Below are 18,754 nucleotides of genomic sequence, written 5' to 3' on the forward strand. Positions count from 1 at the left end.
TCCCTTTATTTAATTGTCTGTCAAGCCTCGGTGTACCTTGTTGTGTCTGGTTAAGGTCATAACTCTCTGGGTGCAGAAATTCTAAAGACTGAGGAATCTTGTTGATGTGCAGGAATTCCTTCATCTGTGTTACTTGGCTGACAGGGATGATGTACTTTGGGTAATCAAAGGTCATTGCTGGTACCCTGAAGCAGGGTGGCACTAAGTTTTCCAAGGGAAAGTGGAAAATTTGCAAACCCCATGTGCAATTTGAAACCCTTTGCGTTTCTTTCTCATCTATAATATGAACTCTAAGCATTTGCAAGACTGCTGTAAATGCAAATCTCAGTTTGTCATGATCATTCCTGCTACTTTCTGCATCCAAAAATAAAATTGAGTTAGTGAAACACAAGCAGTGGACAAACCTCTTGGCCTTGTTCTGCTGGAGCAGTTTTGAAATGCACATGAAAGAATTTGGGATGTTAATAATGACCAAAATGCATCCTAAAATTTGCTTTCTATTAAGCTCCAGCCTTATGCTTGCTAATCACTGTTATGGACATATTAAAAATGCCTTGGGCAAGATGAGACCAGTGCTGTTGTTCACTTACCTACCTGTGGAGGTAAGAAAGCCCCTGAGTAAGTGCTCCTAGAGATCAAAGTGCAAGTGTCTGCATATCTTGCAAGGTAAGACATCAAAAGGAACAGCTCCCCAGCCTGTGGAATCACTTGTTTTTAATGAGCTGTGGGTTCCTCACAGACTGTGTGGGACTCCCACCCTGGATGTGCATCCTTATCTCCCTTGTTTTCTGCTCCCTCAGCAACAGGAGCCCCAGTGACTGCAGGGCTGTTTGGCTGCCCTGGGGAAACACCTCCTGCCCCCCCCAAATAGTCACTGTGGAGAGCTGCTAAACTGGGATTGTTTGAGTGCTGGGAGGGATTCCCTTGGAGCACAGGGCCTGGTGTGACTTTGGAAGTGCTGAATGCATCCTGAAGTATTTTCTGGGAATGCACCAGCAATACAAGGTTTTGTTTTCAACCTCAGAAAGTGGGAGTTGATCTCATATGTAGTGTGGGTGAGTCAAATTTGATGTCCTGTGCTTCGTTCCTGCTGCTGTCAGCCAGGGGCTGCACGAGGCAACTCTTGAGGGGGGGGAAATGTGTTGGATGCAGGGAAATTGGGGGAGAAATTCCCAAAACTCACTCTTGAATGTTGAAAATTGTTCCTGTGTTGAGGGACTTCAGTTCCTTGTCAATGAGTGCTTTTTGCTGATGGAGCAGACTGCTCCTGTTTGCCTTTTTTCATTTTAAAAATATTTGGGCTCTGCAATAGTAGATTCCTGTCACATATGCATTTTTTAATCTCCTCCTAACATTGAGCAACATAATGTTTTCCATTTCTATTGCCAGGTATTTGCTTACTGGTGTATTTGGCTGTAGGTTTTGTGGGTTTAAGAGCTTCCTTGGGACTTTTCTTGTAAATTCATATGGGTAAACTTGCAAAACTTACTCAGAGCTAGTGCTCATAGGTACTTGGACTGTGCATGTGCTAATTATGCAGCAAGATAATTGTTTTTTATTTATAAAACCACACAGTGTTATAGATGTTGGTTGGAATGTTTGGAAACTTCCCCTTTGACGCAGCTGGAAAGAAATTTTACTCCTGGTCTAAATGGAATGCTGGAAGTAGTGTTAGGCCATCAGTGTGCGTGGGTTTGACTGTGAACCCTCAAAGCTTATTATTCTTTTTCCTGCCTATGAGTACTTGTCCCTAAAAATACCCTTGTTTTACCCTGTGGAGACTGACTATCTTTCAAATTATTCCAGTTCATAAAGGCCAACTTGTCATGAATAAGCGGAAAAAGGAGTTGACATCAAATCTTTCTTCAGGCACTTGCAACTCCTGAAATATTTGTGGTTATAACAATTATCATGGTATACTAGAATTCACTACCAGGAGAGTAGCAGTAGCTGAACATTTGAGACCTTCTGGGCTGCCAACAAATTAAAATACTCTTGTTTTTTTCATTCAGTGTACCAGAAAAACCTGCAGAGGGTGTTTAACTCTATATAGGCTTTTATGCTGCTCTGTGAAAGTGCCTTTAAAAAGAAAAAGAGTCTGTTATTGAGGTAGAGGAGCCTAAATAATTTAAGACTCTCCCTTTGTGTTTAGTGCTGTAAAATAAAGAGGTTGTAAACTCTTAAATATTCCCACTAAAGATCATATCAATTACAGTGCTTACCTGCAGGATCAACTAAGGCTTATTAGTAGCAAAGCTCAGTATTTTGAAAAAGGGGAAACTGGTTAATTCAGCTTAGAAAAGGTGGGGAGAGACACAAAACTATGAATCGCAATTTTCACAGAATTCAGTGACTCACTGAGTCTGTCAAAAGAGTGACCCTTACAGTGGTATTTTTAAGCAATAAACTCTTGGGGCTATTTCCTTTTGAAATGTTTCTGACAAACTAAGGGTGAAGAACAGCTGAGTTTGGTATCATGTAATAAACTCTCAGATGGATTTAATGTTGGTGCTAAAATGAAAGGGGGATATAGTTTGTAAGCATTTCTTTTTCTTCTGGAAACAGTCAGAAGCTTTATACTCTTGCACTTTCCCTTCCTGAAACAAATATCCTATTTGTAGGACAAGGAAGCTTCAAGGTTCAGTTGTCTGCTGTCTGTTCAACTGGAAATAACCCAATGCTCAGAATAATCAGAAAATTATTCTAAGTAGCAAAAATTATTCTAACTAGCAAAATCATATATTTTCATGTATTGATCAGGGCTAATGGAGAAATCTGCAAAATTGGAAGGCATCTGAAAATTATGTAAATGTGGCTCTGACAGAAACAAAGAAACACAGGATTTCTTTGTTTGGTTTTGTTCCTGCTCAGTTGCTACTAATAAAAGAATTTGTCATTTTTGCTTTAGCTCAAATACTTCTCATGAAGGGGAAGGGGGAAGTCTTGCAGAATGTTTGCCTTCTACCCCAGAAACTGGAGAAAATAGTCTTGAATAAAACAATGTATTGTTTCTCTGATTCAGGGTGTCTTTAATGTGTTTGTAGGTTTTTAATTTAATTGTTTTAACTTATCTATAATTAACTTGGTAGTTCCTTGGCCACATAAAGACTGGAATTCTTTTCCTTTTACTGTGGTTTAAAGACCTTGTGTTCTCCTACCTCTCACTCTGCCTGCAGCAGTGACAGGCTGCACATTCCACTTCTCAGAAATGTGTCATTGCAGTGTCCACAACTTAAAATGCAGGGTTTTTTTGCTTGGTTATTCCACTAGGTATTTAAAATGTTACATGCCAAGTTACATAACTTATGTTCTCTGTCATGGGACACAGAAAAACGTTCTATCTCCAAAATTCTGGCATTCCTCAGAGGGCAAATATTAGTGTAAAAGGCTTTCTTTGCAATAGTAGGTTATTTTCTGGTATTGCAGGCCTGATTCCCCTTTATACTGGTTCTAACCTGGGATGCTTAGTTCCTTCAGTCCCCCTGTGGAGTGAATTATCTGTGAATTATCTGCAGGCAGCTCTTTAAAGGTGCAATAATAGCAGACAGACCATAATAGGTGAGATAATTCACTTCTCTGAATACCTGCCTGGAATTTGGCCAAGTGCTGGATGTTACCACGGGGTTAGAGTTGGCTCAGACAATGCAAAATGAAAGGATTAAATACCCCACAAGGCAGCCAGCTCTCCTTCAATATTAGCATTTAAAATGCTAATTAAATAGTGAGAATTTATGGAAGGAAATGTTGGTGCTGGAGTCATAAATCCCTGGGCACATAACAGGAGACACAAATTGATGCTAATACAAGGCCTCAGTAGTTGTGCCAAGTCAACATAACCTGTTTTTTGACTGTGGACCTACAGCTGGAGTAATCTGGATTTGTCTTCCATTACAAAGGCTTTAGGAAGTATTCTTGGAGGTACTTCATGTCCTTAATGTTTTGATTACCTATGTATATTGTGTTTGTAAGGGAACAGTGTTTGAAACTGCCTGTTCTCAGTTTTTATTTCTCCTGAAAAGGAGAGGTTATTTTTCATGCTTTCTTGTTAATAATGCAATCTGTTGACATGGATGCACTGACCATCCTGATTTTTGGTGTCAGCTGCTTTGTGATGCTGGGACCTTCTTATCTTCAATTATTGTGTGCAGTTCTTTACAGGGTTTACACAAATCAGTGACTGCCAACTAATGCTTTACTTAGGTGCTGCCTGAACTTCCTTGATCTGTTGAAATGGATCTAATCCAACCCAAAAAACATCCTCAAAGGAATTCCTTGAGGCCACTGTCTAAAAGAGTTGGGTTTGTCCTGTCATTGATGGGTTTAATTTTATTTATCTCCCCAGCTTTAATGAGGAGTCCCAACATATATCTGTATTTATCAGTACAGTCACTTATTTTCCCAGCAATTAATAAAGAGCTTTTTTCCATTTAAGAGCATTTCCCTATATACCATTTTCATCAGAATGTACATCTGCTGACAAAATTCTGAATAAATGTCAGCCTAAAAGCTGGATGTTCTTCTGTGTGTCAGATGTGGAGCAGATATGATTCAAATGTAAAAATGACTACCATGCTTTGAGTATTTGAATGTTTCATTCACTGCTAATCTTTATTTTTCAGTCAGGTGGTTTGGGGCAGATAAGAAACTGGCTGTGACATTTAACAGGCTGTGCAAGTTCTTTTAACAGTTCTTAGGTTTTGTTTAATGTTTACAAAAGCCAACCTGAGTGACCTTGAATTCAGTGGAAATATTACTCTGGGAGCAGTATGAGGCTTTTTTTTTCCCCTTCAGTCATCTAGATTAGTTATTCCATGTGCACAAGAATGAAAGGAGAGTGTTAATTATGTAATGGATGCTCATTGTACAGTGTGCATTTTTCTCCATATCTTCATTCTGTATCCTCCTGCATTGCAGGACTAATAAAAATATAAAAAAACTTTCACTTCTAAAATTTTCATTTTCAAAATTACCAACCTTTTTTTTTTACAGGAGAACTTGTGGCCTTTGTTTTATTGTTGCAGTTGGGTTTTAAGATAATTTAACCTTCTGCTATAACTGATTAATTCCTGCTAGATTTTCTTACTCTCATTGAACAGTGTTTGTGTTAATTAGAGATTCATCTCCTTTTCAGAGCTTTGAAGCAGGAATTGAGTGTTGGTCTCTTTGCAGGTTGGGAATTACAAGAGGACAGTAAAAAGGATTGATGATGGTCACAGACTTTGCAATGACCTCATGAATTGTATCCATGAACGGGCACGGATAGAGAAGGTCTATGCTCAGCAGCTCACAGAATGGGCTAAAAGGTGGAAACAACTTGTGGAAAAAGGTAATTCCTTCTGATTCTGAGCTCTGGAAACTTTCCCTAATGGAAAAAAAAATGTTTCTGTATGTCCTTGTTTTGGTAAGTACAAATATTGCACTTTTTAGCCTATAATGGAGTCCTTGCAAGAGGCTCAGTAATGTGACAAGTGACCAAGCTTTTCTTGATAAAAAAACCAACCAAAGCCCTGCTATTTTGCAAGTTTGCTTGTTCCTTACTGAAGCAGATGAATCTTGCCTCCAGTACTGAGGTATGTTTTAGAAAACTAACTGTTTCTAGATAACTAATAGTAGAGAACGCGGTTTGAAAAGGGATTCTGAATAATAAGGGGTCACTGGCTGTGGGGAAAAGACTAGTATTGATCTAATAAGACTAAGTTTAATATATTTGAATATATTCTGCCACAGTTTGTCCTTTCATGGTTACCTGGGCTTCAAAAAGCATGTTGAGAAATGGAAGGCAGTTCAAAGGTGGAATACTGAGAATTGTGGCACAGGGAGAAGGGCTCCAGACTGAACGAATATTCAGTTTTCTGGCATAAATTTTGAAATATTCTAAATTCCTATGAAAAAACCCTGTTGCCTTTTTCTAGGTTTGCATCAGTATTGCTGTTTAGAAGTGAATATAAGTGAATAGTTTGAGGTAGTTTCTTGGGAATATAAGTTCCATGTGGGTGGTGGTTACTGAGAAATGACACTTTCTGTTGTGTTTAGGCCCACAGTATGGAACAGTAGAAAGGGCTTGGTGTGCTTTTATGTCAGAAGCTGAAAAAGTGAGTGAACTACATCTAGAAGTGAAAGGTTCACTGATGAATGAAGATTTTGAAAAAATCAAGAACTGGCAGAAGGAAGCCTTTCATAAGCAAATGATGGGAGGATTTAAGGAAACCAAAGAAGCAGAAGATGGATTTAGGAAAGCTCAGAAACCCTGGGCAAAAAAGCTGAAAGAGGTACAGCAGTAGATTATGTATTAGATATCCTGTGTTATGATATACTAATGTATCAAATCTCTATAAGGGAGTAAACTCCCTGTTCTCTCTGCTGGACCCTCCTTTCTCAAAAAGATCTCTTGCTTTCTGTCCTCTTCTGAAAATAAGCATTTTTCTTTTGGTCTCTCCTAATCTGGAAAAAGTGGGATTTAAGCTGTCACTTAAAACAGTATCTGATTTCCTGCATTTGAAAGTTATGAGTTGCTCAAAGAAATGAGCAGGGGAAATACGTTTGTATTTTGGGGGGTTTCTTTCCCTGTCACGTAACATTGTTCTTAAATAACAGGTTTGTAGGGGAGCAGGAGAATGTGGGCATGAGGAAAAACATTCAGTTGGGGATTTTCTGTAAACCTTTTGTTGAGTCTGTTCAACACTTCTCTAAACTGTATGAGTGACATTCCTTGTGTGGTGAGAGAATGCTGCAATAATTTCCTTGTGTTGATTCCTTGGCCTAAAGGAAAAAACAAATCCCCCCCAGGAAAGAAAGAACATCCTGAAACAAAACCTGACACTTCTTTCGTTGCATCATGATTTTAAGGCTAAAAAGTAGTTGATGTTTGCTGTCTGCTGTCCCAGATGCAAATACTTAACTCTGCTTTGTAGGTGGAAGCTGCAAAGAAGGCCTACCATGCAGCCTGCAAGGAGGAGAAACTGGCCATCTCCAGGGAAACAAACAGCAAAGCTGACCCAGCACTAAATCCTGAGCAGCTGAAGAAGTTACAGGACAAAGTGGAGAGAAGCAAACAAGATGTGCTAAAGGTATCCTGTGTGCTGGCATACTTTTTAACCCCCAGCTTGTGCATATTTAAGCTTTTTTTTTTTCCCTCCTGAGTGTGCTGTGAGCAGCAGGGGAGCTCACCTTCAGTACCAAAATTTAGTGTTCTCCCAAGCCTGGGTTGCTGCCAAATTATTTTCCTCTGAAGAATGACTAATGTGTTGCTGCTGTTTCATGTAAGTACTTTCAGCACTGAGCTAAGAACAATAAGCTAGCAAAGTTCTAGGACTCATTTACTAGTGACAGCTGAGCTTGGGAGGCTTTGAGATGCTTCAGACTTGCTGATAACATCTAGATATGTTGTCCTTCTTACTGCAGAATGCATTTTTTTAATAAAGTAAGCTTACTTGCTATAAAGTAAGATAGAATTAATTTAAATAAATGCTGCTGTGTTGCCCAGTTTGGTTCAGCTCTTCACTAGGCTGCCACCAAGAGGCTTTTCTAGTGTGACTTTTCTTCAGAGATGTCTTTTTCCTTTGAGGATGCTGTCCTGTGGCCTGGAAGGCTGATGTTCCATGGGGTGGGATCTTTTAATTCCTGTGTGGGGACTATTTCTGTAAATTAGTGCAGAGTCTGAGGTTCTGTCTGTTAACTGAGCTCACAGCATATGCAATTCATGTTTACAAGAGTTGATACAACTCACAGTGGACTGTAAATTACTAAAGGAGGAAAGACAATACTTTTAAAGATCTCCAAAGAACTTCAGTAACTTGACTGCCTGCTCTGATTTACTCTTTCCTTTAGTATTACACCAGCATTTGTCATGGTCTGTTAAAAAACCAGAGAAGAGGCTTTTAGAGCTTTATTGTAACTGTTTTGCAGTTGACTTAGATAACTCTCATCATGATCTAATGTACAGAGGTCACGAGAAGAGATTGCAGTTCTGCTCTAACTCTTGGCCATTACTACATGGATGAGTCTGTATTATAAGACTGTAATAAAATACATTGCTAATAGTTTGTTTTTCTGCCCCCAGACAAAAGAAAAGTATGAGAAATCCCTGAAGGAATTAGATAATGCCACTCCTCAGTACATGGAGAACATGGAGCAGGTGTTTGAGCAGTGCCAGCAGTTTGAGGAAAAGCGGCTGCGTTTCTTCCGGGAAGTGTTGCTGGAGGTCCAGAAGCACCTTGACTTGTCCAACGTTGCAAGGTAAAACTGTAAGGCAAATTCTCCTTGGGAAAACTTCTGCCTTGATCCAGAGTCCCAGGGACTTAGCACAAAACCAGTTTCTACTGTAGAAAGGCTTTTAAATTCAAGCAGCTCCAAGGTTGGTGTTCAGTAGTTTAAATACAGTCCTATGTACATCCTGTTTTTACTGCCACAAGAGTCATAATTCTAAAGTCTGGCAAATAAGGATTTTATGGGTTTGTGAACTCTCAGCAGGTTTACTTGTTGGGCTGCTCTTCCTTTTTTACAGGCAGTTAATAGGTCTGTCAGGCTGTAAAAGTCTGTCTTGCTGTAAGTTGTTCTTTTTTGATACTATTGTGAACTTTGAAATATTAAAAAAAAACCAAACAAAACTGACCAGGGGATTTTCCATGTTTCTAAATGTTATACTGAATTCAAAGACAAATTTGTTTTGCAGTTACAAAAATATTTACCGTGAGCTGGAACAGAACATCAAATCAGCAGATGCTGTTGAAGACTTGAGGTGGTTCAGAGCCAACCAAGGTCCAGGGATGTCAATGAATTGGCCTCAGTTTGAGGTAAGCTCACAGTACCTAAAACCCAGAACTGGTTTGGCTGTTTTTAACTCTTTGCTTTTTGTAATGTTCCTTTCTGGTGTAACTTCAGGCTTCCAACACTGAATTTTTTGTTTCTGCAAGTCAGAGTAGTTTTCTTCTTTTAATTTTCAATTTTAATTCTCATCCTCCAGCTTCTGGAGGGGATTATGTTGGGCACCTATTTATAGAGAAAAGGGGTAACCCAGAAAGCTGTAGTGATATTTTTTAAGATAAAGTCATAAGCCATCATTTAATTGGTAACATCTCTGACAGCTGCATGTGTTACCCTTTATGTTTTACTTCTCCCTTTGGTGTCAGACTTGAATTTGAATCTCCTTGCTGTTACCAGGTAATAAGGAGTGAGTGCAGCAAAGACTCTCTGAAAAAGTCTGAACTAAATACTTCAAAATTTGAAAATTGGCATTTAAAATCCAATGCTGCCATATTAAAAAAAAAAAAAGTTCTACCTTTAATTTTAATTGCTGAATGCCATCTTTAAAAGAAAGGGGTTGTTCTAAGCAGTGTTCTGTTAACATAAGTGCAAAGATGTGTCAGTGCAGAGTCGTAGTACTGGGGTATCAAATAGCTGGATTTGGAATGAGTTTGACCAGAATCATGGGTTTGGTTGAAATAATTTCTAGACATTAAATTAATGGAGCGGAAGAATAAACTATTTCACTATTCCCTTATTAACAATAATGGAAAATGTCACTTGTTTTTAAAATATTGAGCAACTTTAGAAGGTTTGAGGAAGAAACTCATAATAATACTGCAGAATTTACCCAAAATGCTGAACTAGAGTTAATTCTGTGAGGGGCAATTACCATCCTTTTTCTCAAGCATTATAATTAACAAATTAAACCCTCTTGTTGCTGTTCTCCTAATCAAGTTTTCTCTCATTTACATGCTACAAGGATGACGTAAGTAAAAAAAGTCATGATCAAATGCCTATGAAATTGCATTGTAAACTGCAAATGTGCATAGGTCAGTGGTCTTTAAACTGTGGTAGCTCAGAAATCCAGTGTCTGTTTTGCAAAGTTAAAATAATGAGGTCTCTCTGAAGAGTTGGCCAGAAAGCACTTTAAACTGGGCTGACTTTGCTACCTGTATAAGCCCAGTAGTAATAGCAAGTCTCAAAACTTTAATTTCCTGTTAAAAGTATGATTTTTATTTTTTTTTTTACCTTTAATGGTTCTGAGAGGTAACATGTCTCAGCATAGGATAATTTGCTTGCATCCAGTTTGTTCTCTCTTTTATATCATTATATGCAGCTTGGTTTGCCCTGATGTGTAGGAGTTGTGTTTAAGTCTCATCCTGCCTGTCCATCTGCCTCTGAATGGCTCAAAACATCAAAGAGGGTCTGCAAGTGGCATCATGAGTCTTGTCATTTGTTGATTTGAGCCTTAACTCTCAGAGAGATGGCTTTTTAGCACAATAAATGTCACTAAATCTAGAGAGAAGGACCTCATGGCTCAAATCTTAGGGACAGGAGAAGTGATGCACAGTGAGTTTAAAAAGCAACTTCTTTGTAGGTCATTCTTGGAGCACTTCTTGAGAAGTAAGCCCTCTCTTATAACACTTTTTAAAATTAAATGTAAGATTTACCTTTTAAAGCCAGATGTCCTGGCACTGTTTGAAACTGTGAACCCTCACAGTACATCTTTTTAAGAGCTGCACTGACCAGCTCTTTTGATTTCTCTAACTGAAACATTTACTCTAACTCACCTTTTTAATAATTATTGGTACTCTTGTATGGATAGATGTCTGTTCCATAACTCAGTTTGAAATATAAATGTGGTAATTACTTGTTCAATTAAATGTCTCCATCATGTTTTGCATTCCTTGATAGGAGTGGTCTGCAGATCTGAATCGTACCCTCAGTAGAAGAGAAAAGAAGAAGGCTTCTGATGGAGTGACTTTAACTGGTATAAATCAGACAGGAGACCAAGTTTCACAACCTAACAAACACAGCAGGTAGTTTTTTCGTGCCTAAAAAGACTAATTGCCAAAGATTATTATCTATACTAAGCTCTACAGCATCAAAAAGTCGCTGTTCAGTCAAATGATAATTATCTGTGAGCATTTTTAGTGATGTCTCTGCAGTTCACAAGTTAATTTGGGAATTATTCTCAGTTTCACAGTTCTCTGTCCATTGGGAATTGAAGGAAGCCAAGCTTCAGGAGAAAGTGAACTTTCTGTAGCTAACCTGGTAGTCTCTTGCTGTCTTCCCATCTCCAGAAAAGACAATTATACTGTGAAATCTTAGCTTGCAAAACAGTCACTTCAGAATTCTGGATGTGATTAAATCTCTAGAAAAGACAATTATACTGTGAAATCTTAGCTTGCAAAACAGTCACTTCAGAATTCTGGATGTGATTAATATAAAACTCTTAACATCAGCTGCTCAAAAAAGGAATAAAACTTGCTAGAAAAATTGCACTGCCTTTTATTGCAGGCAGTAGGAAAAAGAAATTATGGTCCATGAAGGATATTTCTAATTGTGGAGGAAATGTGAGACTTTCCAGGCTTTTTTGGGTCTTTATGCTGCACTCAATGGATGTTTGGGGTTTTGTTTATTTTCCTTTTTCTTTATTTTTTTTTTTAAATTTGGCTGAAGGAGGGGTCTGCTAAGAAACTGCCTAGTGGGACACCAGTGACAGTGTTCTGCTCTTCCACAGATAGGGTCACCATAATGCTTTTTCTTTTCCAAATTAGCAGTCTTAGTGTCCAGAGTAACACAGTGCAGTCAGTACAATCAAGTTACAATCCCTTTGAAGATGAAGAAGATACTGGGAGTACTGTCAGTGAAAAGGAGGACAATAAGATCAAAAAGTTGGTGAAATGTCGTTTTTGTTTTTGTTTTTTTTCAATTGTTTTCACATTTTGCACTTTCTCTGTCCAGGGTTTCCTATTTTTGGTTTCTTTAACACTCTGCTGGTCAGTGCATGAAGTGTTTTTAAGCAGTTGTGTGAGCAACACTGTGACCTAACTTGTCTTTCCTAACAGATGCCACATCTGTTGCCTTGATCTTTGGTCTGAAACCACTGGGGTTATTGGCAGTTGCTAACAGAACTGCTGTTGCTTTTTCCCCCTTCCTTTACCCCTCCTATGAAATGTTAAAACTGATGTGTTTTTCTAGTGAAACTGCTTCTGGGGCTTTACTCTGTGTCTTCTTGCTGAATAAATCTGCTTTTAAGGTTGCTTTCTTTTTTTGTTTAGGACCTTCTCAAGCAGCTGCCTGTTGCTTCAGTTTACACACTGAGGACACAGCACTCTCTTAAATGGCATGTGCATGCTGGACAGTGAACTTTCCTTTAAATCACAGACTTGTTGCAGTATAATACAATAGAAATACAAGTTTCTTTATTGGTGGATTGCACCATGCAAAAAGTGTTGTAGAGGTGCATAGAGGTTTGGGAGGAAGGTTCTGCAAAGCTATTTAAATGTCTTATCCTAAACCAGATAATTCCTCTCATCTACTACCATTTCACCTTTCTAGAGTAAATAGTCCCATGGATTGTGTAGATTCCTTGATAGAGAAGATTTTGAGTTTGTGGGGAGGTTGTCTTTGATATGTGTTGATTTTGCCTTTTTCTGCCTTGGTAAATGTATTATAAGATTTGTTTTGGTTTGGTTTTTTGGGTTTTTTTAATGAGGCATTGTCAGTTAAAGATAGTTGAGGAGAGACCAGAAAGAAAATTTCAAACCTGGGCCTTAGAGTGGAGTTTAAGCTTAATTAGGGGGGCTGATACCTTAGTGATATTTCTACTCTCCTGTTTTAAGAGCAGAAAAGACTAATTGAAAAATTGATTTTCAGCGTGAGCAGCTATGAAAAAAACCAAAGCTACCCCACAGACTGGTCTGATGAGGAGTCCAACAATCCCTTCTCTTCCACTGATGCCAATGGGGACACCAATCCCTTTGATGAGGACACCTCTCCAGCCATGGAGGTGAGAGTACGAGCACTCTACGACTACGAGGGCCAAGAGCAGGATGAGCTCAGCTTCAAAGCTGGTGAGTCAACAACATTATTTATCCAACAGTACTTAATATTAAAAGTATCTTTCAGAATATTTATCAGAAAGGAGAAAGGCTGGGGATTTTTTTTTTCCTCTTCATCTTTTATTTTCTGAACTCACCTGTGTTACAGAAGGAGTTGTATTTCTTTAAAAAGGAGTTTGTGCAGCAGTGAGGGAAGATGTTGGGAAAATCTTTTAACTTTAACAACATAGTGTTTGTCAAAATATCAGTGAATAATGCCTAATTTTGTAGCAGAGATAGTGCTTAGTACCCATGTCAGAGATTAGTGTGGTCTTGTAACAGATAGTGCTGACTCCCTGCATTGGTGACTGGTAATCCTGTGCCAGCTGGTGCTTAATCCCTGTATTTACCTATCCCAGTTTATTGTTTACTAGTATATGTCTTAGTTTTGAGAGCAAAGACAGGGTGTCTGAGCAAAGCTGATAAGAAAAGTGCATCTTGACCTGTCCACAAATTGAGATACTTTCAAGGAGAAGAGATTCATAACAGGATAATTTAGGGAATGGGGAACCAGAGACCCTCAAAAGACCCCTGCTCATATCCAAATAAATCCATGGAAATATTTAGCATATAAGTGAGTATTCCAGAAATGTAATGGATGTGCTAGTTTCATGAATATAACCTGGTTTTTAGACTGCTGGGTGTGCATTTAGGGGGAGAGATCCCTCCTGCACCCAGTGCTGGAATTAAGGAATGTCAGCTTTTTAACCCCCCAAACTGGTTGGAGAGTTTATTCCCCTTTTTTGGGTTGTTTCTAAAGCTGTTTCTCTGAATGTACAGCTCCCCTTACAGGATCCTGCCTAACCCTCCTCCCTCCCTAATAGTCCTTCTGAGTAGCTCCTGTTTGGCAGCACTGACTCCTGATCTGGTTGGAATATGTTGGGATGCATCTGTTTGGGATATTCCTTCCTCTGTTAAACAAAATGACCTGCAGAACTGAAAGTCCTCTCTCCTCTTCCTTGGTGGCAGTAACAGCTGCTGCTTTTAGCTGTCTAGAAGTGCCAACCCTACAGAGTTTAGTAGGCAAACCCCTACACACCTGACTTTTCAGTATTGTAGGCTTCCAGAGTGGAGGAATGGGTTTGTTTGGCCATTAACTGGTTTGAGTTGTGCCCTGATGGAAGCACAGTGGTTACAAAACATCTGTGGAATGCACAGCAACCAAAATGATTCTTCATTCCTCAGGCTTTAACTTCTCCTTTTACTGAGCAGGGCTGGGAAGCAAGTTAATCCTCTGGAAATATATGTGTGTGCTGTGCCTGTGAAGCAGCAGGGTGGCAATCCAAGGGTTTGCAGGAGTCTTCCACTGGCAAAACTATGCAATGTTTATACCCATAAATACAGATAAAGTGCAGGAAGTATGAACTGTGAGATGTAGGTAGATTTAACTTAAAATTAGCTTAATACCTTGGAAAGAAGAACATCCAAGTAAATTACACCACCAAATTACCTGGTTGTATCCTGGGAAAGGGGTGGCATTCTAGCCCATGAATCCCCTTACAGATTCTGAATTATAATTAAACTTAGGGTTTTTTTCAGAAGTGTTTGTGTGATAGATTTGCACTGAACTAAAGACTAAGGGGAAAAACTCCTCAGGTCATGTAGGAGCCGGTTTAAAACGTCCTCAGTCCTGTGCTCCTGTGTAGGTATCCCCAGACTCCTGAGCAGCTGTCAACAGAGGATTAATGCATTTTAGGGATGGGTTTAAGTGTACATGGATATTCCCAGATGGGATTTCCTTGGGTATTCAAAGAATTTGCCTACAGAGTTCTTTGTGGTCACTTCTAGATACGTGTTGTAGAATATCTGCTCTGCATAGTGTCCATTAAATATACTTTTATACATGAAACTCATTTTTGTTAGTGGAATACCTTATTTGGTGTTTGGTTTTTTTTTCCCCTTGGCAAACAATTGTGGAAGGCTTCCAAAGAGGAAGAATAACTTTATTTATATCTTATGAGAGGTTTTATTACATATATATAAAACTATCTACCATATGTCTGTCTTGCCCTGCTGTGGCCCTGCCATGGCTGAGAATAAATATCTACAGTAAATGTTGTCAGAACATGTTATTGTGTGTTCTGTTTTTATCATAGCAGTTGTTTCACTGTAACTGTTGTGCAGATGACACTTTAAAGTGTTAACATTTTCTTAGACCTCCAAGATCACTGAGTTTCCAAGCCCAAGCCTAAATACAAATGCAGCTGCACTGGGTGGGGGGTGTCACTGTCAGTGTGGTTTTATTTTCACCCTTTCACCCTTTATTAACATATTTCACTCTTTATTAATGTGCATTTCATGGAAGCAACAGGCAGGTTTGTAATTGTGCACTCTCTCATTCTGCAGTGGGAAAAAAATGTCTCCATAAACCAAGTACAGTCAGCAGTGCCAAACTTTGGTTCATAATAACTTTTTGTTATCTGGTAAACATACAAACCAGAGGAGATGAAGCTTTAACCTTTTTTATCTAAGAGAGGAGCTGTAGAAGATGGATGTGTTAGGAAGATTTGATAGGAAGCTTGGCAATTTCTGCCAAAGAATTTACATTCTTTAGGCTGGTTCATGTCCTCCTAAATGATACCAAGACTTTATACCATTTGGGACTGTAATAAGTGGTTAATACCTTCATCCTGTATTTCCTGTTGCTAACTAAGGTGAAACACAAATCAGTTTTGTCCAGGGAAACCACTTGACACAGATCATGAGGAAATAATTGTTGCTCAGTGTGGCCTTTTTTACCTGGCTGAGGTGGATGTTCATTTGCTCCTATACAACATCTTGGAGGCTCTCTAATGCCAGAGTATTTCCTGAGGATGTACAAGATAAGATTAGTCAAAACAAAGTTGTATTATAGTTCATAAATGTCTGGACATTCATTTTCAGCTTTTGCTGAGAGCAAACTTTGAGTTACTTAATTTTTGTGGCATTTTCATCCTTATTTCCCATAAGCTCTTAAAAGGATGCATCGACAGCAAGCCTAATGAAACATTTGTTTCACTTGCACTGACATGTGTTGAGGGTTAAAAAATGTAGGATTATTCTAGTTCAGAGGTAGTTGTGTCATCCCCAACTACCTTTGACTGTTCAAACCTTTAAATATTAGGGAGTCTTTGATCTTACAGTGAAATAACACAGTATATAACTTCAAAAGTTAAAAAAAAATTCCATAATCTTTTTGAAACGCCATCAAGGTAATATTTGAGTTTCTAAGTAGCTTGTTTCTTCCTGTTTTCTTATCCCATGTGCAAATCTGTAAGTGATAGTTGTTCTCAAGTAGCAAAAGCATGAGGAGCAAAGAAGGGAAGGTTTCTGCTGGGGCCTGTGTTGGGCAGGGGAATAAAACTGGACATGTAGGTAATTGTCATTTATCTTCCTGATGTTACTTAAGATGTTACAGTCTCTTAACAGTTTTCCTTCTTTTTCTTTTCTTTTTTCCAGGGGATGAATTAACTAAGATGGAGAACGAAGATGAGCAGGGTTGGTGCAAAGGGCGCCTGGACAACGGACAAGTGGGGTTATACCCAGCAAACTATGTAGAACCCATCCAGTGACAGAGGACAGAATAAACACAGAGGTGTGCCCAAAGCTCTGCAGGCCTGTACAGTGTATTTAGTTCCAGTGAGAGGAACCTGAATGATGTATAGAATGTATATATTTTTAAAGACAAGGCGAGAGCTTGAGACAGAAATCATGCTGAATTAAAGGCAAAAAAGTCTGAACCAATAATCTGACATTGTTTTCACAACTTGTGCACAATGTAAAGGAAAAGGGGTTAGGTGGAAAAAATATTATGATAGGAAAAATACTTTTTAAGCTTTTTCTTCCCACATGGTCTGTCATTGTGGATTCTAAACATTTTTGCATTTTCTATGCTTGTGCCTCATCCTACCCTGGGTATGTGGCTTGTGCTCACTTTTGTTTAATCAGTTATTTTAAGTGACCTTCAGTAACTTGCAACTTGAATTTTAAAGATTATTATAGTTAATTTTTTTATTTGTTCTTATCAATGTCTGAAAGATGCAGTATTTTTTTATTTAAATGCCATGTAGTTAAGCACCTTTTTTGTATGCCTGGATTTATCAATGAATACTTAAATTATGACATAGATTTAGTCACCAGCTGACTGAATGAAAACTCCTTCCACGTTGTAGTAATCTCTCTGTGTCGTCAGCATGGCTTGAAGTTGTAAATGGAGTTGTAAAACAAAATACTGTATTTAATAAATATCTGTTACAGAAGGTTATTTGTAGCAGAGGTATCTGCAGGTGTCATGGGTTGGGACTCTGTTATGAATGTTCTTCACGTGGGTTGACACTTGAACTAAGAGTTTTCCATCTGGATCTTAAATGGCATTCAAAAGAAAGATAAATTATGCATAAGCCCCAGAGTAGTAACTATTTCCAGCACATGTTTGCAGGAAAAAAAAAGGTCCTTTAAACTGCTAATGATTTTTGGGTGATTTGAAATGTTAAATCTGTGAAGGCTAATTTTCTTGAAGAGAGAAGACTGTAAAATAGACTTAAATGCTTTTATTAAGAGCCTGTCTATGTTGTGTATATGTACATATGATTTGATATTCCAGAGTATAAAGAGCATGGCTGTTAGTTATCAAGCCTTTGGATGTCAATAAGATTTAGAACTGTTTTAAGAGTTTAAATTATAGGTATATTTAAATCTGCTTTCCTGCCATATTCATTACTGTACAATAGACAAAGCATCCTGTGATTAGACTTTTCAGAAGTACAGTAAAAACGCACCAATATACTCAAAATCAGTATTTGTGGATAAATGGATGGGTCAGAATATAAAGTAGCTTTAGTCCATATGTGGATTATTGTAGCAGAACACTGTAAAAATCTACATTTGCAGATACAACTTGGCCAGCTGTAATCGTGTCAGATAGTAGCCATTTGTGACATTTAAAACTGGGGTGTAAAATTCCAGCAGATTTGTGTTAAACTAAGTGTCAGGTAAGTAGAGATGCTCTGTTAGGAAGCTACACTGTAATGAAGCTGACAAAGCTTTTTTCAAGGTAACTATAAAACACTGTTTATTAGTCTTGGACTTTGCTTTTTGAGCTTATAGACATATTTAGTCCTCATTTTCAGTGAATCAAAGTGTGCAGGCTTAGGAGGTGGATGTTTGTACATGTCTGTCAAGGAAAACTTGCCACCATGACTGTTCATCCACAGGACGGTCACTGAAGTTGTCAGGAATTACTGGTCTGGGTTCTCTGTATTGTCAAATATTTTAGAAAACAATAAAATCTGTTAATCTCCTGAATACACAGAATGCACCCTTGGCTATTTCAGTGTGTGTGGAAACAGTCTCCTGAAACAAACAATCTGTGCATTGGGGTCCGTCCCGGTGACAGAACCTGCATTGTCTGACAGAGCCACCCAGAGGAGTGTGACAGGCTGGCATTGTGCTCCAACAAAAACAGGGAGGTGCTGTGCACAGGAGTTCTTGGCAAAACATTCCAGCAGAATCTTCGTGGAAGAAGAGGAAAACTGCCTTTTGTGGGTGTGCAGAATGGGCTGTGCTGCTGCTTTCTGTGGTGGTGTCAAGTCTCATGTAGCTGGGGTGAGCACCTAAGCCTTTTCTTTTTTTTTTTAAATACTATTCAATTGAATATTTTCTGCCTTCTCTGAGTTTTCTGGCAGTGATTAATGTGGCACTGTTTGTGGTGAATTTTATCTCCTCTCCCCCATCAATGCCGGCTGAACAGCAGATCCCAGAGGGTCATAATCCATGGCACAGGGGCTGGTTGGAGGCAGGGAACTGCTGGGGAGGGTCCAGCAGAGGCTACAGAGGTGGGGAAGGGATTGGAGCATCTCCCTTACAGGGAAAGCTGAGGGAGCTGGGGCTGTTCAGCCTCCAGGAGAGACACTGAGAGGGCCCCC

The 18,754-nt window shown here is 38.8% G+C and overlaps 1 protein-coding gene across 5 annotated transcripts in view; it reads left to right on the plus strand.

Moving 5' to 3' along the window:
- The window catches only part of PACSIN2 (protein kinase C and casein kinase substrate in neurons 2), a 37,165-nt gene extending 19,029 nt beyond the window's left edge, over positions 1 to 18,136 (plus strand). Inside the window, exons 3-12 of one of the 5 annotated variants that reach the window (XM_018083667.2) lie at positions 5,170 to 5,326; positions 6,034 to 6,269; positions 6,912 to 7,067; positions 8,060 to 8,235; positions 8,672 to 8,792; positions 9,725 to 9,730; positions 10,660 to 10,784; positions 11,529 to 11,642; positions 12,628 to 12,824; positions 16,290 to 18,136. In XM_018083667.2, coding sequence (XP_017939156.2) covers positions 5,170 to 5,326; positions 6,034 to 6,269; positions 6,912 to 7,067; positions 8,060 to 8,235; positions 8,672 to 8,792; positions 9,725 to 9,730; positions 10,660 to 10,784; positions 11,529 to 11,642; positions 12,628 to 12,824; positions 16,290 to 16,402 — 1,401 coding nt within the window. In that variant the 3' untranslated portion in view covers positions 16,403 to 18,136. Of the gene's footprint in view, positions 1 to 5,169; positions 5,327 to 6,033; positions 6,270 to 6,911; positions 7,068 to 8,059; positions 8,236 to 8,671; positions 8,793 to 9,724; positions 9,731 to 10,659; positions 10,785 to 11,525; positions 11,643 to 12,627; positions 12,825 to 16,289 lie in introns of all 5 variants that reach the window. The other 4 variants (XM_018083666.2, XM_018083669.2, XM_018083668.2 and 1 more) reach the window with 4 other exon arrangements.
- Positions 18,137 to 18,754: the final 618 nt, after the last annotated feature.

This window comes from Manacus vitellinus, unplaced genomic scaffold (genome assembly GCF_001715985.3).
Source record: "Manacus vitellinus isolate BGI_N305 unplaced genomic scaffold, ASM171598v3 scaffold_66_pilon, whole genome shotgun sequence".
Classification (NCBI taxonomy): domain Eukaryota; kingdom Metazoa; phylum Chordata; class Aves; order Passeriformes; family Pipridae; genus Manacus; species Manacus vitellinus.